Genomic DNA, 21,231 nt, shown 5'->3' with positions numbered 1-21,231 from the left:
AAAGAAATTTGCTGCAAGGCTTGTCTTATGCCCTTTTTCGTATTGCTATGGTGGTTGTTCAACAAAGTTTTTGTTTCATTAATCTAATGTTTTGCCAACCGAAACAATGTATTTGGAATCATATGGTAATAATAATAAATTACCCAAGCAGTCTCAGAAATGCCATTCGAACTCATTCTCTCACCAGTCGAGTACAGACATGACTATTGGATATAGAAAGAATGCTATTTTTTCTTTGCATAAAGGTTTGGACTCGGGCATTGAGATTGACAGTAATGGCGCTGGCATCTGTGAGGAGATTCACCAGCTGACAACAGCTGCAACAAATAAAAGAGTCATGTTCTTGTCTGTATTTTTCTCGTTCCACAAGCAATCAATGAGAATTTGGGCTTACAATCACAGGCACCAATGTGTCTCTCCAATGAACACGTTAGGCACAGTCCTCTGCCCAGTCCACTCAACCAGAGCTGCTTGCATTTCACCACCATCACCTTCCAAAAACAAGAAAATGTTTTACGGTAATCGACAATAGTTGTTTGGTATATATATATATATATATATATATATATATATATAAAGTTTCCTTTCTTCATCCAATTCAATGCCCTTGTAAGAAGCTCCTGAGTAAGCAGCCGCTTAACCCTATTGCAATAACCACAATAGGTTTTACTGCAAAGAAGCAAAAGTTTAGGGTTAGAAATAGAAATCCCAAAGTTTGAACGTGGAGAAATGTACCTGAAGACAACAAGTGGTGTGGAGGAAACGATGTGTTTGACCTTGTCAAGTGCCATTTGCTTGCTTGAGTTCTTAGGATGGCGGTTTATAAATAAAGATTTTTGTCTGCTTGCGTGATACCAAGTGTCCAATGGAGATGTTGGTGGCAGCGATTGGAGTCTCCAGCTGGCCTGCTTTTGCCAGGTGGGGCGGCTACAGAAACAACCACAAATTTCTACTTTCTTCGACTCCTCATCACCTTATTATATTAAAAGCCGACGCTGCTGCTTCTACATCACATTTGGATGGTGCTGCAACCTGACTCGGCGTTGGAAATATTAAAAACAAATTATGGCTGATTTAACAATAACAGACCCTGCTTAAAACAAAAATGTTCTAGCCTTCTAGGATTTTATCAGTTTCTGATGTATTCTTTTTTGTTAATGATTCTATATAGAAACATTTTTTTCAAGATTATATAAAAAATAATAATTAACTTTATATATAAATTCATCAATGTTATATTCCATTTTTAGATAATATTATTTAATTCAAAGAGATATATATATATAGAATAGTTTATGTATCTTTTCATTTTGACCATCATTTTTTAAATTTTTATTAATTATATTATCTAACTATTTAAATGTATTCAACTAAATCACTTGTGTTAACATTGAACGAAAGTACTAACTTAATAAAATTAATATAATTATAAGTTTGATCTTTAATATTTATATGTATTATTAATTTATCTTAATAAATTTAATATTCAATTAGATGATGATGCATATCACTACCACTACCAGATTGAAAGATATTTTATTAATTTAATTTATCTTTTTTCATATCCAATTAGGGGATGATATATCGTTGTGAAAAAAATATGTAGCTAAGGGGATCAAAACAATGTCTTGGAGCTTCCCTCACTTTTTTGGGACAAAGTAGCTTAGGATCTCGAGCTTGAACGGAATGGTATCGATGAAGAGAGAATAGCTATTTTGGGCTAGTAACGATTAGAACTTTTCAGTGCTTCGTTTATGACTTGCAGAGATACTAAACATGCTTATTTTAATAATTTTACTGTTCACATACCAACTTAACCATTATAAATTATTAATAACAGTGTAAATAAATTGACAAGATAAAAAATAAATGTCACTTTCAACCCAATTTTTCCACCGCAAAAGCTTAAAGATGTGTTTTATTTTGGGTGGGAAAAAAACACTATTGACGAGATTTTGGTATAAAAAAAACCCGTGTTTAGCGTTGCTTCTGTTGCTAATAAACACCTTTAGGGCTGCAAAAGCATTGTACGGGACCTTAATTACCTCACAATTCCACAAACATAATAATCTAAACTAGGGCACCACATCTTTGCTTTTTCTTGAATTCTGCGACTGAAAACTGAAAATAATCCAACTTCCCATATCACCGTCCTAACATGCACAACCCTACGAATTCTGCGTTCTCTTCCCCGTCGAAACAATTAAACAAAAATCATTCAAAATAAAATAGTACTTCATTTTTGTGCTCAATCATGGGCTCACTATCGCCGCAATAAACTTAATCTCGGACCAGCTCTTGCTCGGTAATGGTGACTCAAAACCAAGGGAATATGCTTGAGATGATAAAAGTCCGACAACAAATACAAACAAACAGCACAGCTCTAAATCAATTAGAACTCGAACACAAAGAGCTGAGCCTTGATGCAAGTTTTGCACTCTTGTAGTCGTCTCTAAGCTGAATAAACCTGAAGTATGAGCCAAAGTCAAAACTAGCAACCTTCTGCAAACATATCAAATGTAATTCACAGAAAAAGAAAACCACTAATATGAGCAATACCTTTGTGCATCTTTCCGAATACTTGGTGTTCCCTCAAACAAGCTGGAGAGACTTTCAGGAGCAACAATAAAAACATTGGCCAAGCTGGAGACAAACAGTCGATCAATGAAATGGAGGTCTAAATGACAAAGCAGTGATCCAATGTTCCATGAATTCAATAACTTACATTCCAAGGAGTTCAAATTTCTCATCAACGGTAGGAGCATTAAAACTACGCACAAATTCCCCATACTCCGTTATGTCACGCTTCAGTCTTAGTCCTCCACTACAAGAACATAAAAGATTCAAAAGTATGAGGCAAACATGTACTACAACACGTTTTACAAGATCTATATGGTAGACATGCAACAAGTATATGAGAGGCCCTCTCTCAATCAAAAACTAGTCAAAGACATGCATCACTGTGGCTATTTCATTGGTCATCAAAATAAGAACATTAGAGCAAGGTCAAATACCTCGGATTAAAAGTAAACTTCTGCCAATGATTAAGTAGTCCTTTGTACAAGCGATTTCCCTGAAATGACATAGGATCCACAATTAAACTTTTCAAAATGTGGTATATTCATTAATCGAAACATTATAAACAGAGACAGGAAAGATGACAATAGAAAAGAAAAAAGAAAATCAATACCACATACCACAAAACAAAAATACTGAAAACAATTAAGGGAAATGTTACAAGTGCATGAATTTCTTGCCAATGCCATGCAAACTAATCTTGTTTGTACACAAAAATTAAGAACAATATAAATCAAGGGAATATCAAATGAAAAAATCATACCAGTTCAGTCAGGAATGCTTGTTTGTTAAGACCCTCCAGTGCAGTGAAAGAAGCCTCCAGAACCCGAGAAAGATAAGCAACAACTCTAGACAAGATAAAGAAGACAAGAAAAATACATAAAATAATTCGTTTTCATAGCTGCACTGCTAAAGAAGATAGCTACTGTAACCTGGAAACAATGGAGTTTTAGTTAACTAGACAGCAAATAACATAAAGATAACCAAGCAACAAAAATTATAGGCAATGGAATTTGATGATTAATGTTTCTGAATCAATCAGTTTCACATCCATAGAGTATGACCCCACAAAATATAACTAGTAAGGACAAACCTTGTGCAGGCATTTGTAGGACGATGATCAGGAGCCATTCCATCATCAGGTGAGCGGTAATCCGTCGCCTTTTGTTCAGCTGATAACAACCGTTCAACCTAAAAGGATTCCGCCAACACATAACAGGTGATCATTAAGAAATTTGAAGAGAGCAAATAACAGGTAAATCTAAAAGTTTGGCAAAAGATAGAGTTTAAAAAAAGGCACCATGTAGTGGATGAGAAGAGAAGGAATGAAATGAAAACAAAGTTCATAAAAGAAATATAGGACCCGAATCCATAGACACTCTCTTAAGCTATGTTGCTCCAATTCTTCATTTTCTTACAAGTACATATAGATGACAAATAAAACAGACATTGATATGGAAGTCCAACCCTCCAAATATAAGGAAATACTTGAAAAAAATTGAGCAAACTCATGTTGGAGACGTCTGTATCCGACGATTAGCTTGACAATATTACCCAGAAAAAACGGAATGGTAAAATAGAAGTTAACTGACCTCAGCCATCACAGTTTCAATGCATTGCTGAAGCCCTTTATGAGCAGCACCCTCTGCACTAGACATTGCTGTGGCCATTTCTTCAAAAGAAGCCGCATGAGCACCATCAACAGGCAATAAGAGCCGAGATATAGAATTTGCGAAGTACTGGAAATAAAAGGCAAGATTTGTTCAAATATTCAGAAGAATATAATATTCTTTCATTGTGAACATTACTATAAGAAATAAACAAGAAACACAACGTACTTGCTGAACTATGGCCACACCACTGCCACAACGCTGAACAGCAACCATGAAAGATCTGAAACTGCTTTCACCAGCTGCTGCTGCAGCTTCTGCCTGCACATCAGGTAATTAACCAACCTTATTTCATTATTATTTTTGGTTAAATTGAACTTAATTCTCGAAATATAGCATAATCATGTATTTACCGCAGAAGCAGCTGCAGCAGCCACCCTTCTACTAACACTTGTACCTAGCACAAACCTTTCTCTCATGGCTGCAGCCTCAGTCAAGCTATCTCTAGCCCGTTCAAGTCCATCAGTTATATATTGGCTGACCTAAAAAATTGAGATAAAATAAGTACCCAGACAAAAGAAACTAGAGAACCAACATGTCTAAAGCCAACTTACTTGGTCAAGTAGGCAAGTAAACACTGCTTTTACATTGGCTGCAAGTGTGGCAGGCTGTCAAAAACATATTGCATTTAAGTTAGCAATTGGTCTCATTTATGTCATAATATCTTTTTTTTTTATCAGCAAGCATTTTCTTTTTACTACAGTAGCATTCCGTTGCATAATGCATGCTTAATTTTCATATATGCAATCATGTCACATCAACTATCCCTCAATTTACAATACCAGCCATGGCGGTGGATAAGGCCTCTGGATTATAAAAAATTGCAAAGCTTTTCAAACAAAATATTAGCATGCACCTTAAGAAACCCACTGGAAGGTTAAGATTTAGAATAAATTTTAAGGACATTACAATTAATTGTTTATACATAATAGAAACACTCAAAAACCACAAAATTTCCCTTAAACCACTTTTATTGGTGATCAGTAAAATCCTCTATGCAGTCTATCCTGCAAAAAAGATTGTACACAAGTAATAGAGCATACCACTGGTTGGTGGAAAATTATCACCTGAGATGAAAATAAAGTACATCTGGTTAATGCTTCTTCATTCCATCGTACAAACTCTGTCACAACTGCAACAGATATCTGCTGATGTGACGAAGACACTGAAGCCCCTTTAGAGCGCCCTATCGTTCCAGCTGAATCAGAAACATTCTGGTTTTCAGCACGCAATTCTTCCAGCTGCACCAGAGAACATAAGTTACAATCTGCAAGAATGAAGCAAATCAAGTACTCAAACTTTGGGGAACAAGCAAAGCAAGTTTGCAAACCTTTGCATGATACAGTTGTCCAAGAGATGCTTGTTCATGTTCGGGATATTCATCCTTGTGAGAAGAAAATAGAGACTCCGTGAGACCTGTAAATAGGGCTCAGTTAATATTATTATCGGTTATACATACAATGTTAACCTTTCTACTACAGTCGTATTGTTAAATATAGGTCGATGGTCATACGTTTTCATAAGGATAGTAAAACAATTACTGATTCAGCTAAAAGAATACTTTTTTTTATAAATATTGGAGGTATCATTAAAAAGCCCCTTCGTATTTGTTAAATAGCTAAAGCATCAATTCAACAAACATTGGAAGGAGGAAAAGAGTACCTCAGAATTTTATTAGAAATAGAAACCAGTACATCCTGACTACGGTACAATCTAGCAAAAGAAAGACAAGATAGATTCCGGTGAGGTTTGGAAGGTGTTTGTTGACAATCTCAGTAGGAGAGTATCTAGACGTGTGCTTAGGGAAACTTTTTCGGCTCAGGGAGCAGTAGAGAGAGTTTTTATCCCAAAAGAAACAAGAAATCCTAAATATAGATTTTCGACTTTTGCTTTTGTTCAGTTTGAGCGAGAATCAGGTTTAAAGCGAGCGATAGATATATTAAATGGATCATTGATAGATGGGAGAAGGATTTCAGTTGGAATTGCAAAATACAATGATGTTCGTCCAAGGATAGTAGGGAAGGTCAGTCCAGTTATTCCGGCCCCAGTCTCGAGTGCAGCAGGACCTTCAAAGTTGAAAGCGACAGATTTTACCAGCAGGAATATTTGGGATGAAAGATCGTATAAAGATGCTTTACTGTCCGTTAGTATGAGAAATAATGCGTTGGGGTATTCGGAGCTTCATTCTGAAGGGAGTCACAGGGAGAAAGTAAGGAAGAATGTTCTGGAAATGCATATTCCGTCTGAGAGCTCGAGTTGGGTCAAAAGTTCTTTAACGGGGATTGTTAAGCTTTCCTTGGATTTTAACTCAGTTAAGGAGTTCTTTGATGATGAAGGTTATGAAGTTCAGATTGTTGGCTGGGGATATGCCAGGAATTCCTGCGTTATCTCTTTCAAATCCTACGAAGATATGATGGAAGCTTGGACAAAGAAGAAAGATGTGATAAGCTTGTGGTTTGAAAGATCGACTCCTTTACTGAATGAGGATGGAGTTCCTATGGCATTTTGCCAGGTTGAGATATTCGGGATTCCTCTATTATGCTGGAACGAATCTTTCTTAGAAAGAATAGCTGGGAGATGGGGAAATATGGTGGAAATTCATGACTCCACCAAGAACAGGGATGATCTCACTTCTGCGAGGATTCTTATGAGAGTGGTTAGCCCGTTTGATGTGCCAGAATTTATTATTCTGGGATCCTATGGGAGATCGTTCAGAGTTAATATTAAGATTGGATCGGTTTATGATGATTCAAAGCCTTTTTTCAAAATTTCTCCGGTGGTCGGAGCAGTTGGAGAAAATTGTGGTGAGTTGAGGTATGAGGACGAGGAAGATAGGGATATGTCAGAATTTGAGAAAAGTCCAGTCAAATCAGCAGAGAAATGCAGACAAAAAGTTAACTTTTGGATAGAGGAGGGAGTTTTTCTGGCTTAGCAGAAACTGATGGGGAAACACATTCTCCAAGATTTACCAAACATGAGAAGAGTATTAGAACAAGTTTGTCATGTTCACACAACGTTGGGAAAAACAGAGGAGGAGAGTTTTGCAGGTTTGGGTGTCAGGAATTCAAATATTTCGGCTAATGGATCACAAGCCTAATCGGATGATTTTGAGCTGCCTGGACTAGATTTTTATAAATTAATTCCTTCTGGGCCAGCTTACACAATTAACAAGTTTGGTAAACTGGTTAAAAATAGAAGAAAAGCAGAGGAGAGCAGTGATATGAAATAGTTAAAAGGGTGTCCAGTAAGAATTCTGATTCTTTTGGCAGTGAAGACAGTGAGGTTAAAGAAACTAAGTCATTGATGTTAGTTTCTAATTCAGAGATATTAAAAGACCATTCCAGAGGTCGTTCGTTAACAGTGCACAAAAGCTCGCATTCCTCCAAGAGTGTGCCTTTAGATAAGAGGAGAATGTCATGTTATAGTAGAGTTTACAGAAGAACTAAGGAGAGGAATTACTGGCATGGGAATGATCAGAATGGAAATATTGTTAACGAGGTTGTTTCAGATTCAAAGATGGTTAAGGATTAGTTTTGCTCAGATGTTCAGCAGACTTCTAAAACAGGAGGGCTTAATTTACTAGATTGTGAGATTCCAAATTTAGTCCTGGAATCTGGTGGTGGAGGTATAGATGGAGAGCCTGTAGGATGTGATTTGGATAAACAACCTTTTCTATCCAATTCCCGATTGACCAGTAGAAGAGTTAAAAGATTATTGTTTAGGGAAACAGTAGATCAAGTCAGTATTTCTACAGCAGCTTCTTCAGTCTTTTCAGACCTCTTAGATGAAGCAGTCGCTACATGGCAAATTAGTCAGATTTGGGTGTTTCCTTCAAGCAGGGGAAGGAAGCTTTTTTGGAAAAAATAATTAACTTACAGAAAGGTTGTAATATGGCTAATTGAGAGTCGTATTGGGGATTGTTCAGTTATTAATTATGAAGAAAAACTTAGCCATAATCACATGGAATATAAGGGGTTTGGGTAAAAAGGAAAAACAAAGAGCGGTGCAGAGATTAGTTGCAAACTCTCATCCTTCTTTTCTTTGGCTTCAAGAAACCAAAGCAGAGAAGATACAAAGGTCTTTTCTTAGAAAAAACGGGTTAAATGGTTTTCAAGGGGTTGTTGAATCGCCAACTATTGGTTCTTCAGGGGGTTGTTATGTTGTTGGGATGATGAAGTGTTTGAGAGGGAAGATCATTGCATAAACAGAAGATTCATTGCGGTTACAGGAAAATTCATATTTAATCAGTTCAAAAGTGTCCTCATTAATGTGTATGGTCCTTTTGTGGAGGAGGAAAAAGAAAACTTCTTTGAAGAACTTAGTCAATTCATTTCGGGACAGAATCTGCCGGTTTGTGTTGGAGGAGATTTCAATGTTTACTTGTGTGAAGATGAGAAGATGGGTAGAGCTCATAATAGAGTTTCAATGAGGATTTTCTCTCATTTTATTCAGTCTGTAGGATTAATTAATCTGCCCATGGAGGGGGGAAGGTTTACTTGGAGTAATAACCAAGATGATCTCACTTTTGTTAGATTGGACAAATTCCTGATGGATGGACAATTCTTGGCTTCTTTTCCTGAGATTATTCAGTCACTTATTCCTAAGTTCATATCAGATCACAATGTTATATTGTTACAAAACGGAGGTGTAAATTGGGGAAACAAGCCTTTTAGACTATAGAATTATGTGATGGAGGAAGATGGTTTCCAGGAAATGGTTTGTCAAACAATTACAGATTGCAAGAAGCGCAAGAGAAAATCAAGAATTCTTGGTATTTTGAAGAACTCTAAATTAGCCATCAAACTGTGGGCAGGGAAGAAGAGCAAGTTTTCGGGAACTGCAATTTCTGAGTTAGAAAATAAAATTCAAAAGCTTGAGGTGGTAGCACAGCAAAGGCATGGTAGTTCAGGAGATTGTTGATGAGTTAAACGCGTGTAGAAGAGAATTGTCGAGACTTCATAGAATTGAGGAGCAGATTTGGCATCAAAATTCTAGACAAAGGTGGGTGAATGATGGTGATCGAAACACAAGATACTTTCATACTTGTGCTTCGGTGAGGAGAAAACAAAATGCATTGACTGTTTTAAAGGTAAATGGGAATTTTACAAGAGACCCAGATGTTATTAAAGCTGCTGTAAAAGATCACTTTTTTAAAATTTTCAATCAGAGGTCTACACTGGAGGTTGAAGATATAGGGTTGCATTTCCCTAAAATCTCTTTCGAACAAAGTAGTCTTTTAGAGAAGGTTTTTTCCGAGGAGGAAGTGTGGGAGACTCTAAAGTCTTGTGATAGTAACAAAGCTTCGGGACCGGACGGATTGAATTTGGGTTTCTTCAAAAGGTTTTGGCCTGTGCTAAAGGATAACATTATGGATTTTTTTCAAAAATTCTCTTTGGGGAAAGAATGGGAGTATGGTATTAATCATACCTTTATCACCCTTATTCCTAAAGGGTCTAATAATGGGAGCCTTGAAGATTTTAGACCCATAAGCTTAGCGGGAGGAGTTTACAAAATTTAACCAAGTGTCTTTCAAGGAGGCTTAGAAGTTGTATAGGAGATATCATAAGCCCGACTCAATTTGCTTTCATTCCCGGTCGACAGATTTTGGATTGCTATCTAATTGCAAACGAGGGTATAGATTATTGGAGGAAGAAAGGGCTAAAGGGTTGTGTTTTGAAAGTTGATTTCAAGAAGGCTTACGATACTGTTGATTGGCCTATTTTGTTCAAGGTAATGGAAAAAATGGGATTCGACTCTACTTGGATTAGTTGGATTAGGAGATGTGTTACTACAGCTTCGATTTCGATGTTGGTTAATGGGGTTTCCAACGGAGGAGTTTCCAATGGCAAAGGGGCTAAGACAGGGTTGTTCACTCTCTCCCTTATTATTTAATCTAGTATGGGAATTGTTGAATTTACTAATCCTAAGGGCGGTTTCAGAGGGATTATTTTCTGGTTTGAAAGTTGGTAAGGAGGAAGGGTCTTTCAATCTTACACATTTACAATTTGCGGATGATTTAATCATTTTTTGTAGGGCTTCGAAGATGCAGATCATGAATGTGAAGAGGGTGCTTAGAGTGTTTGAGGTTAAGTCAGGGTTGCAGCTAAACCTCAAGAAGAGCAGACTGTTCGGAGTAAACATATCTTTAGAGGAGGTTCAAACTTGGGCAGATTCCATTGGCTGTGCAGTGGGTAGTTTTCCCTCTAATTATCTAGGTCTCCCTCTAGGTGCAATAAAGAATTCCTCAATTATTTGGGAACCGGTGGTGCAAAATTTTCACTCAAAATTGGTAGGTTGGAAGGGAGCGACTTTATCACTAGCTGGAAGAATGGTTTTGATTAAATCTGTCTTATGCTCACTGCCCACTTATTTTTTGTCAATGTTTAAGATTCCAGCTTCAATCCTTAAGACTCTCAATTCTATTATGTCTAATTTTCTATGGGGAGGTGGGAATGGTAAAAAAAATCACTGGGTTAAATGGGCTGAAGTTTGTAAACCTAAGAATGAGGGAGGGTTGAGAGTACGTAATCTGAATTTTATGAACAGAGCTTTGTCAGGGAAATGGTCCTGGAGATTTGCAAACGAGAGAAATTCGGTTTGGAGGAGATTTATTTGTTCTAAATACAGTTTCGATTCCTCTAGATTATTGTTTGACAGTAATCTTCCAGCTGGTATTTCTTGGCAGTGGAGAGCAGTGGTTAATAATTATTTCAAGCAAGATTCATTTGGTACTAATTTTCGTTCCTTATATAGCTTTCAAGTTGGCAATGGTAAGCACATTCAATTTTGGCAGGATGTTTGGGTAACAGATTATCCGCTACAGGTTATTTTTCCAAGATTGTTTTTGATTGCTATTAATAAATCAGGAAAGCTATGTGAGTTTGGAGATTTTCATCCATCGGGCTGGATTTGGGATGTTCAAGTGAGGAGAAATTTAAATGATTGGGAGTTTGAACAATGGTGTAACTTGATGAGCACTATTTCTCTTGTTTCTCTTGTTTCTCTGTCTACAGAATCCAGTGATGGCTTAATTTGGAAAGGCAGTGGGGATGGTATGTTTACAGTCAGTTCTTGTGTTAAGAAATGTGTTTCTGGATCCGAAGGGATCCGAAGAGGTTCAATTCTGGATGAAGGTTGTTTGGACAGGATTACTACCACCTCGAGTTGAGACTTTATTGTGGCAAATTGTGCAGCAAAAGCTTGCTGTTAAAACTGAATTGACAAGAAAAGGAGTTCAAGGAATTGATGATGTTTTATGCCCTCTTTGTAAAAAGGTTGATGAGTCTTCCTCGCATTTATTCTTTTCCTGTTCGGTTGTGTGGGCATTATGGAATAAATTTTTACAATTGTGGAGTGTTAGTTCTGTTCTTCATGAAGATGCTAAAACTTTTCTCTTAGGCTGGGAAGAGTTGAAGCCAAACTCTGTTATATGGTCATTCATTCCTGGGGTTGTTATTTGGACTGTTTGGAAAACCAAAAATTTAATTGTTTTTGAAGGGGGGAAGTTGGACCAGATTGAATTATTCTTTTTAGCAAGAGTCAGGCTTGCATCTTGGTTCCTAGCTAAGTATAAGGATATCTCTATTCCTAAAGACTCGTTGATTTCGGACCTTCAATAGGGGATTCCCATTTGTCCTACAAGTCCCTGAAGTCTTCTAACTTTCCCTGGTGTCCTCCTCCTATAGGCTTCATTAAACTGAATGTGGATGCTGCCACTAGTAGTGATTGGAAGAAAAGTGGGTTGGGAGGCATTTTAAGGGATCATCTTGGTGCAATATTAGGAATTTTCAGGAGTCAGAGGGTCCGGGTCCTCCAACTTTGAAGGAACTTAAAGCTATTCAAAGGGGACTTGTTTTCGTCTCATCTATCCAAGGGAGGGAAAAATTTCGTTTGATTGTTGAGAGTGACAGCAGGGTAGCTGTGGACTGGATTATTAAAGTTGATTCTTGTCCAGCTGTGTATGCTTATATTGTTAAAGATATAGTTGTTAAACTTAGGTTTTGTGGGGTATTTGTTAGATGGGTTACAAGAACAACTAACATGGAGGCTGATGCCTTGGCAAAGGCTGGTATAGGCTGAATTTTATGTATTTTGTTTTCGAGAGATTATTTGTAAGGGTTATTGGGTTTTCTTCCTCTAGGCTGTAATTCCTACTTTATTCAATAAAGTTATAAAGCACTCTTTTCCATCTTCAGCTGATTAAAGAGTTTACACATTAACTCCATTAATCAAGAAGGTAGTTTTTAATGAGGCCTTCAAATCTTATCAAAAAAAAAACCACACATCATAGCTCGCTAAAACTCTAGAATATTAGACAAGGCAGGAGGGCCTGGCCCTATAGATTTTGAAAAGGATCCAAGCAAATTGCTGGCTGAATCACGGAGTATACCTCCAGCACTCCAATCCCTGTTAACAGCTCCATCCACATTAACTTTAATACACAACTTTCTTCCTACTCAGTGTTGTCAAGGTGTGTCTCTACACACGCCTGCGCCTTACGCCATAGCATTATACCACAAAAGAGGCCAGGACCATTTGATTATGAGCACACCTAGAGCTCTTAGGCACGCTTTTTTTAAGGCAATAGGCATAAAAAACACCTGATTGAATTTCTCTTCAATTTCTTTTATTTTTCATTTTTTTCATTTGATATACGTTTCCTGGTAAGAAAGGGATGATATCAAACTCTATACTTCGTAATTTGAGCATTCAACAACGAACATTGACCATAAGGAAATTGTGTATGCTGTGAGCAATAAAAGGATTGGATGTTTTGCAGATAACCTAGACCCCACTTTAGAGTTTATTATATATCTTAAGATTTATAAAATATATTACAAAAACACACTTGGATATTGCACTTCACTCAGGATAGCACTTTTTTCGCACCTTGTCCTAGAGGCAATATAAAGGTTTATGCGCCTCGCACCCTTGATAACATCATATCTCTAGATTGAAATCCATACTGTACATTTTATTTTAATTTTCTAATTCAACTGAGACGACCACCATCCACTTTAGTCTATTTTCCATGTTATCCCATATTCAACACAATCTACATGAATTAACTAACTATATTTAGTTCCATATGGTGTTTAAAATTATAAAAGGAATATGCACTTCAAGGAGATTTGTGAAGAAGCTATTGTAATATTGTTACCTTCAACATCCAAATCACCACATCCAACAACTCGTAGCTCTCTAGCAAGTTCCTGGGTCTTCTCATATGCCACAGCTAGCATCCTCAAATACTGAAACCTCAAGTAGAATACATGTAGAGTCAAAATTTGCCACTTCTAATTATGGATGCAATTTTATAAGTTCACTTACCAATAAAAGTCCACCTTCCTCCATGGGAGGAGGATTTACAAGATATGGCTTCGCTAATAATTTGTCTAAAAGAGCAGTAACCCTCTGCTCCAAAACTCGCTGCATATGACATGGGAAACAAAATGTAAGTAGAAAACCGGTAGTCATACTGGTGCTGCATATATATTGATTAAGTTCAATAACAAAGGAACTTGAAATACTGATTCTTCAATTCACCTGAACTAAAATTGACATAACATCATTAGGAGACGGGAACACAGTCATAATTGTAGCTGCTTCTTTGCGCACGGTATCTGCAAGACAAACAACAAAGGAACAACACATCTATTGGTGAACTCAAACCCTTGACTTATCAAACAATACAACAAGTCTCTCAACCTGTAATTTCTTTGTACAATGAAGAAAGCCCACGAGCAACATTGCTAGGACTAGCTTGAGAACCCTGGTCGCCAAGTACTAATCTGGTGTCTGAATTCATGACTTCTACATCAATGAACATTGGACGAGTTGCCACATAGTGTTGCATGGCACTGCTGCCCCTGTTAAACTGCATTTGTGAAAAAGATCTATTCAAAATTGATTAACAAGCTTCCTGCATAAAGTAACTTGCTCAGCGAGGAAACTAATAACTGAATTAAATTTTATAAAGAATAAACAATTATATATACAATTAATTAATACCTGAGATAAAATTTTTGCACATTCAGACATGGTAGTCAACTCCCTTCTCTGTGATGCAGCATCAAACCGAGCCAATAATCTGTTCTCCAATTCTACAAAGAGTTCAGAAAAAGATAAAATCACGAAATTTGATAGACTAGTCCTTTTTTTATAAGAATTGAAGGCCTCGTTAAAAAATCCCTTCTTGATTAATGGAGCTTGTAAGAAAGCTCCTTAATCAGTGGAAGGAGGAAAAGAGTGCCTTAGGATTTCATTCAACATCTGAAATTACATAAGATACATCCAGAGAAACACCCCCCTCAAAAACAGAAAACCACAAAACACCCGTAAACAACCATATACAACAACACTAACTTAAGGCTAAACTAACTAAGCTAATGCACCAGCCTCTGTTTGGGTGACCTGTTAACCAAACTATCAACACCATTACAGACTTATAGTCTATACATAGCCCGAAAAAAAAACACAAAACATTAAAACAATAAGCCTGCAACAATCAACCAATCCCTTGCTTAGCTAACTTGTCGGCCTCCATATTACAACTCCTAGGAATCCATCTAAGAACAATGTCCATAGCAGTAATTAAAGAATCCCTCTTTTCTTCAACTCCACTCTAACTGCCAATTTACGATGACAAATCTGCCACAGAAAAGTTTGAACTCTAGGAGGAGCCAATCCAGACCAAACCCACTTATTCCACTCAAAACTTCCTTCAGAACTACAAGATAACGTCACTCTACAAGACTTGACCGAGAACATTCCATCCCCCTTTCCCGACCAAGCAAGAAAATCATCCACTGAACCGGACAACACTATATTATCAATCAAAGACATTAAAGCAATCCACTGGTCTAATTCCCAGTCACATAAATTTCTTCTTAGTTGAATATTCCAAACCCATACATTATTTTCAAAACCACCAAACCCATATACATTCCCTAATTTATTAGTCGACAGAGCAAAAATTCTGGGGAATTGAGTTTTTAATGTCAAATTATTAACCCAAACATCAGTCCAGAAAGCTATCGACCTACCATTCCCCACTTGGAACTTTGAATTAGCTCTCAAACAGTCTCCAATCTGATCCTTTTTCACATAATTATTCATAATACCTCTCCATATCCAAGAATCTAGTGGTGAAAAAACCTTTGTTATTGAGAGAGACAAGTTACTAACGTTATTTTTACAGCAGATCATCTTTTTCCACTGACTGTTTTTTTCATTTGCGAATTTCCAGACCCATTTCCCCAGCAAGGCTCTATTCATCAAACTCAGGACTAGGTTCCCAACCCTCCCTCTTCATAAGGTTGACAACTGATTTCCAATTCACCCAGTGAATTTGTTTCTTAGCTTGGTCTTCTCCCCAAAGAAATTTAGCAATCAAAGAATTCAACTTCTGAGTCACCTTGAAAGGAATTTTGAAAATAGAGAGGAAAAAAATTGGCAAGGAGGACAACACAAGTTTAACCAACACTAGTCTTTCAGTCATCGACAAAGAATTAGCTTTCCATCCAGCTAATCTCTTGTTAAAATTCTGGATTACCGGTTCCCACATACCCTCAGAATTCTTCCTTGTACCAATCTGTAAACCAAGATATGTCATTGGAAAAGACCCCACTCCAAAACCCACTTCCTTTGCCCAATCTTTTAGCATGTCATCTTCCATATTAACGCCATACAAAGTGCTCTTAGACAGATTTAAATGCAGCCCTGACATAACACTGAAAATCCTCAAAACTCTCTTAATATTTAAGATATGCATTGGAGAATCTCTGCAGAATAGGATTAGATCATCTGCAAACTGTAAATGAGTCAAATGGAAGGGATTTTCAACCCTACCAATGTTGAACCCTTGGAAAAGGCCTAGATCAGCAGCCTTGATCAACATTAAGTTTAAAAGTTCCCCAACTATATTAAATAGGAGAGGGGACGGACTGCAGCCTTGTCTCAACCCTTTACTAATGTGGAATTCCTCAGTTGGAGATCCATTCACTAACACCGAGATTGAGTAGTCCTTAAAAAAATAGGGGAGATCATTAATAAGACAGAATTTTGCCAACTTTTTCTCTTCACAGTTCGATTCTAAAGCTTCTACAAATTATCAAGTTGAAAAAAATCAACTTAAATAATTTAGCTAAAATGACTATTCGGTAGAAAATAATTTCATCAAAATTTCCCCTTTCAAGATCCACTAAAACCCACTCATTCACTCTTCTATCATTCTCATTGATCACTCGGTTTTCAAGATAGGCAAATATAACAAAAAAGTTAGCATACCATTGCAGTATTCCTGAAGATTAGCAACTGCAACTTCTAATCCTCTGCTGGCAGTTGCACTTCCCAAAGCTGATGGCACGGCTCTGGCAATATCCTCCTCAGCAAATGATCCTAAAATCAATGAAATCCCATGAAAGGTAAATACTGTTCATAAAGTTGTAAGAAGCCTTAAAAGTATATTTGCAGTTGCCAGTTATGGAAATAAGCTCCTATAATGAAATATGTTACACTTTGCTAGAATGGACATATCAATTCATGATTTCACATTCAGTGACTCACTTTTCGTGTACAGATTTGGTAAATAAAAGAGCTTGTGAGTATATGCCATAACTAAAGCTATGGTAAAGTAATGCCATCTTACGCAGTTTCTGTGCAATTGAAGCAGCCTCAGCAACACGACTGTCATCAGAAAATAGAGGTGAAAGTTCCATTAGATCGCCCGGACTGCTATTAAACTCCATCAAGTACTGCAAAGTATTAAATTGCCAAAAGTGTTAAAGCAATTTCAACAAATAGCAAATGAAACACACCAACTCAAAGTACCTTTACAAGCTCTATGGTTTGACTAGCAGTTTCACGCTGAGCATCTGCACTCTGACAAGAAAATACCAAATAAATGCATTCAGGAAATGCCATAAATAAATATAATTTTTAGCAATATTATTCATCAAATGATGACAACCAACTAGGAGCATAAAAAACAAGTTAGTGTTGCTAAAACAACAGATATTTTACCTGCAAATGATCACCTATTTTTGCAGCAGTCTGCCCAACACTTGAAATACGTGAATCCAGTCTCGCAAAGCTGTCAAACAACCCATCTACACCTTTTTCCAGCTGGAGAAAAATAAGTAAAACCAATCAGTTCATGACCCAATGGTAACTCATACTTTGTGGAATTCACCTTATTGCTGTTCAGGTCAAGGTAGAAATGTCAAAGCTGAGAGCTTTTCAAAAGAAAACATTTATCTCAATATTCACTATTTGTTCTCTCCATCATCCTTGCAAACAAAGTCAGTGAAACTATAGCACTTCATCTTTTCTTTTTTAGTTTTCTTGTAGAGAGACAAACATTAAATATCCAAAAGACAAATACATTTCTAAAACAACAGGCATGAAAGAGATAATTCTTTCTTTTCGTACCATTTTCACATAAATGATTCAAAAGAAATGGTGTGAAGTAATTTTGCCGACTTACCTCAGTTAGTGTCTTTCGGTGCTTAGCATCTCCAGTAGAAACCTCTTGCTTGAGATTGTAGAGTCTTCCATCAATCTTCATTCCAATCAACAAAATTAAAACATTAATATGAATCCTATGGTTTTATCAAACCCATCACCAACTATTACAAAATAAACCTGGTTGCGAAGATCAATCAACTTTTTACAAGAATCCTTGAATAGTGATAATAAAGAATCTACTTCTGGAAATAGAGGATTAGAGAGTCCTTGTGCGAATTTTGCTGCATCAGAAGAGGCACGGGCATGTCCATTTGGTAGAACCTCACTCACACCAAGGCCATGATCACCTGCTGAATCTGCTTCTTCTTCTTGGAAAGATGGTAGGAGCTCATTAACCAGGTTCCCATATAATGCATCAAATGAAAAATCACCCTACAAGTTGACATCCATTCATAGAGTTATCCAAAGGAATCCAATGAGAAAAATTAAAGAAGCTCTGACAATCTTTAACTAATGGTACATTAAACCAGTGGTTAGAATCATTACCTTAAAGTCATCAATGTCCAGGATGAGTGGAAGATTACTAACAGAAGAAGATTTTGACCCCTCTGGCATCTATTTGACACATATTAAACAAACAAAAGTAACATGAAATTGCAACAAAATTTCTTATTAATTGGAAGAAAAGAAAAGCCCTTGCAACAGTTTAATTTTGAGGACAGACGCAATAAAAAAGCACGCAAGATAAATGTGATTATTTTTACATACGCTTTCTAAATACCCCATCATGCCCTAATTTGATCCTGTACATCAATTGCCTTAGAAAACCAAAGTAAATACACCATTTGGCATTTTTCTTTATGGTCCGGCATCTTCTCAGCTATCAAACAGAAACAGGTAGGAACACAAAACTTACCTCCAATTCACAGCTTAGATACAATTCATTGAATTTTCATCTAACGGTCAACAAGCTATTGATTGATTCAACTAGAATTTCAAGTGCTAAAAGATTTTCAGGGACAAACAGACTAAAACGTTGCAAAGTGCATGAATTAGCCATGCAATAGAGAGAATTCAGGTTTAACTTATTCTTCTACAGAGAAGCAACAAATTAGGACCATAAATAAGAAGAAATCAGGTTTTTTAATCACTTTATAAACCATGGAATAAGAAAATGGACACAGCTGCCAATAAATGCAACAGTGCATATATGTTAGGAACAAGTGACAACAGTACAGATCAAGCCTTGGAACCTCTAAATTTTTTTTTATAAGAATTGGAGATCTCGTTAAAAAACCCCTTCATAAGAAACCTCTAAATTTTAGACAGAAGGAAGAATCAATTCTGCCAATAAATGAAAAATATCATATGTTACAGTAAATGAGACTATGTCATCATTTTCCTAAATTCAGTCTGCTGAAAAGGAGATTAAAACTCTCCACTAAAACTCCCTTGAACTACTGAAGAATTCTAGGTCCAAAAATATAAAAATCCCCAATACAGATTTTAAACTGTGAGGGACAAAAACAATTGATATAATGGTATAACTTCTTAAGGTTCCATAACTTGATGTTCAAGCACCCTGAGGCAGCATAAAATCTAAAACCTGTCCAAATTAGTTCAAAAATAATTATGACTAATCCACTCAAATCTGGAAGAGAAAAAATACTCATTTATAAACTCACTCAACCTAATGTCAGGTTCCAAACATTTGAAAGTTGAAAACAATAAATCAATTTAAAAGTAAATTCAATAAATGCAGCAGATTAGCTTCAAACTTTGTTTTCCACAAGCAGTAAAAAAACAGTATACGATAAATATTCTCAAAATTCTTCACTTCTTTTCCCACTCACTTTGGGTCCTTGGAGTGTGTTTGAGCGTGTATATATCCTACAGTCATATCTAGATAATTCTAAAGTTGAAATTACTAATCAAGGTCTCTATTTATAATTTATGAAGGCATATTTCAATAGTTGAACCCACGTGCATGTGCAAAGGGCTTCCTCATTTAGATCATAAAAAACACTCATAAGCCTAACAATTAGATTACTCATGAACCTAGTTCATAGAATTGACAGAGATAATGTCCAGATTATGCTAGAGTTTAATTCAAGCAATTATCTATACATGTCTATCTACTTGAAAAAGACCAAATACCATAAATTGGCTAAAACTTCCAGTCATTTGTTCGGGAAATTGTGGTCTTAAATATTCTACCATTAGGTACCTAATACAAACAAATCGTTCTTGAGATAAATAGAACTAGTTCTAAAACCGAGTGGTTTTATTCCATTCCACACACAAGTTTAACTTCTACACAATCCCTCCTAACACTTTTCAGTTTTAAATCAATGTATCCCTTTCAGTAGCACTTCAAACAGGAATACTGACCAGAAGCACATGGCATGTAAATGATCAATGTAGATCTTGCGCAACATCCACTAGTTGGTCATCAATTTTACCACCCTTTCTTCCCCATTTTCCCGTGAACACCAGAAAAATAAAATTCCATAAATAAGATATAAAAGTTTCTACTCTTCGGCTTCAAAGACAGAAAAGATTGCCCGAAATTTTATCCGTTAGTAATACATGCACAAAAGATTATCTAGAATTTCATTTCATATATATATATATATATATAACTTACAAAAAAAAGAACATATTGTAATTCATATGCAGAGGTCTTCAAAAAAAAGTAACCTTATGATAAAAATAAAAAGTGAAATGGTAATTAAGGCCAGAAGTCAGGGTCCAGGGAAAATTGGTTTCATCAAAATCTGAAATACAAGATAAAAAGAAAAAATATAGGTTTGAAGGAAAGAAGTAGAGAAATTTAGCAGAGATATGTGGGAGGTTTTTGGTTGATCTAACCTTGATCCACAAAGATCCACAACCGAGAATTGAGGGGAGATTACACGAATGGATTGACGGCAGCGGTGCTCTTTGTTTGGGATTGAGTTGAGGCTTGACCCAAGTTTTTTTCTCTCTACTTCCCTTCAAATTAAATAATGATAAAGGATTACCTTTAACTTTAAGCTTAACGACTTGGGTCGAAATTGCTTCCCCTCTTCGTCTTAGGGACACACCTAACGGTGTAAAAAGCCAACCTGTAAAACTGACTGAAATCGATTCGAGTCAAAATTGTTTTTGACCTGCGATGTGGTGATTCGAAACCGATTCGAGTCGGAACTGGTATTGACCTGAATCCGAGTTTGACTTGGAAATTGTGGATCTGAACCCGACCTGCACCCGACTGAGAACGACCTGAACCCGAATTGAACCGATAATATGATACCCGAACCCGAACTGCATCCGACTGATATGAACCCGAACCCGAGATTGACCTGGTAAATAACTGGTATTGTCCGACCTGTTTTCAACCTGACCTGTTATGAACCTGACCTGTAATTGACTCAACCTGTAAATGATCTGACATATTAAAGTGATATAATATTATCCTTACTTATAATAATAAGTTACAATTAATATAATTATATTATTTTAAATTTATAATAAA

At 36.5% G+C, this 21,231-nt stretch overlaps 1 protein-coding gene and 1 pseudogene across 2 annotated transcripts; both read right to left on the bottom strand.

Moving 5' to 3' along the window:
• Positions 1-335: 335 nt before the first annotated feature.
• LOC120200866 lies at positions 336-2,102 on the bottom strand (annotated as a pseudogene).
• Positions 2,064-20,681, bottom strand: LOC120200883 (exocyst complex component SEC10b-like). 2 transcript variants are annotated; one of them, XM_039201614.1, is made up of 25 exons: positions 20,586-20,681; positions 18,261-18,329; positions 17,892-18,146; positions 17,734-17,808; positions 17,271-17,372; positions 17,079-17,129; positions 16,897-17,002; positions 16,536-16,646; positions 14,259-14,350; positions 13,956-14,124; positions 13,794-13,870; positions 13,578-13,676; positions 13,408-13,498; positions 5,578-5,663; positions 5,315-5,488; positions 4,802-4,855; positions 4,601-4,729; positions 4,416-4,508; positions 4,170-4,316; positions 3,671-3,768; positions 3,341-3,425; positions 3,015-3,073; positions 2,726-2,824; positions 2,560-2,643; positions 2,064-2,467 (listed from the first exon to the last, which is right to left on the bottom strand). In XM_039201614.1, the coding sequence occupies exons 2-25, from the start codon at positions 18,327-18,329 to the stop codon at positions 2,389-2,391; spliced, it is 2,484 nt and encodes an 827-aa protein (XP_039057545.1). In that variant the 5' UTR covers positions 20,586-20,681; the 3' UTR covers positions 2,064-2,388. The 2 variants fall into 2 exon arrangements, with proteins under 2 accessions (XP_039057545.1, XP_039057546.1); XM_039201615.1 differs by lacking the exon at positions 20,586-20,681 and adding an exon at positions 20,106-20,147.
• Between the last annotated feature and the right edge of the window lie 550 nt (positions 20,682-21,231).

This window comes from Hibiscus syriacus, unplaced genomic scaffold (genome assembly GCF_006381635.1).
Source record: "Hibiscus syriacus cultivar Baekdansim isolate YM2019G1 unplaced genomic scaffold, ASM638163v2 tig00006613_pilon, whole genome shotgun sequence".
Classification (NCBI taxonomy): domain Eukaryota; kingdom Viridiplantae; phylum Streptophyta; class Magnoliopsida; order Malvales; family Malvaceae; genus Hibiscus; species Hibiscus syriacus.
This window is presented reverse-complemented; position numbering and strand designations above follow the sequence as displayed.

Coding starts and splice junctions, on each gene's coding strand:
- LOC120200883 (XM_039201614.1), bottom strand. CDS start 18,329: ATGCCAGAGGGGTCAAAATCTTCTTCTGTTAGTAATCTTCCACTCATC. Junction 17,809..17,891: donor TGATTGATCTTCGCAACCAG/GTTTATTTTGTA, acceptor ATTGGAATGAAG/ATTGATGGAAGACTCTACAA. Junction 3,426..3,670: donor CCTACAAATGCCTGCACAAG/GTTTGTCCTTAC, acceptor TATCTTGTCTAG/AGTTGTTGCTTATCTTTCTC.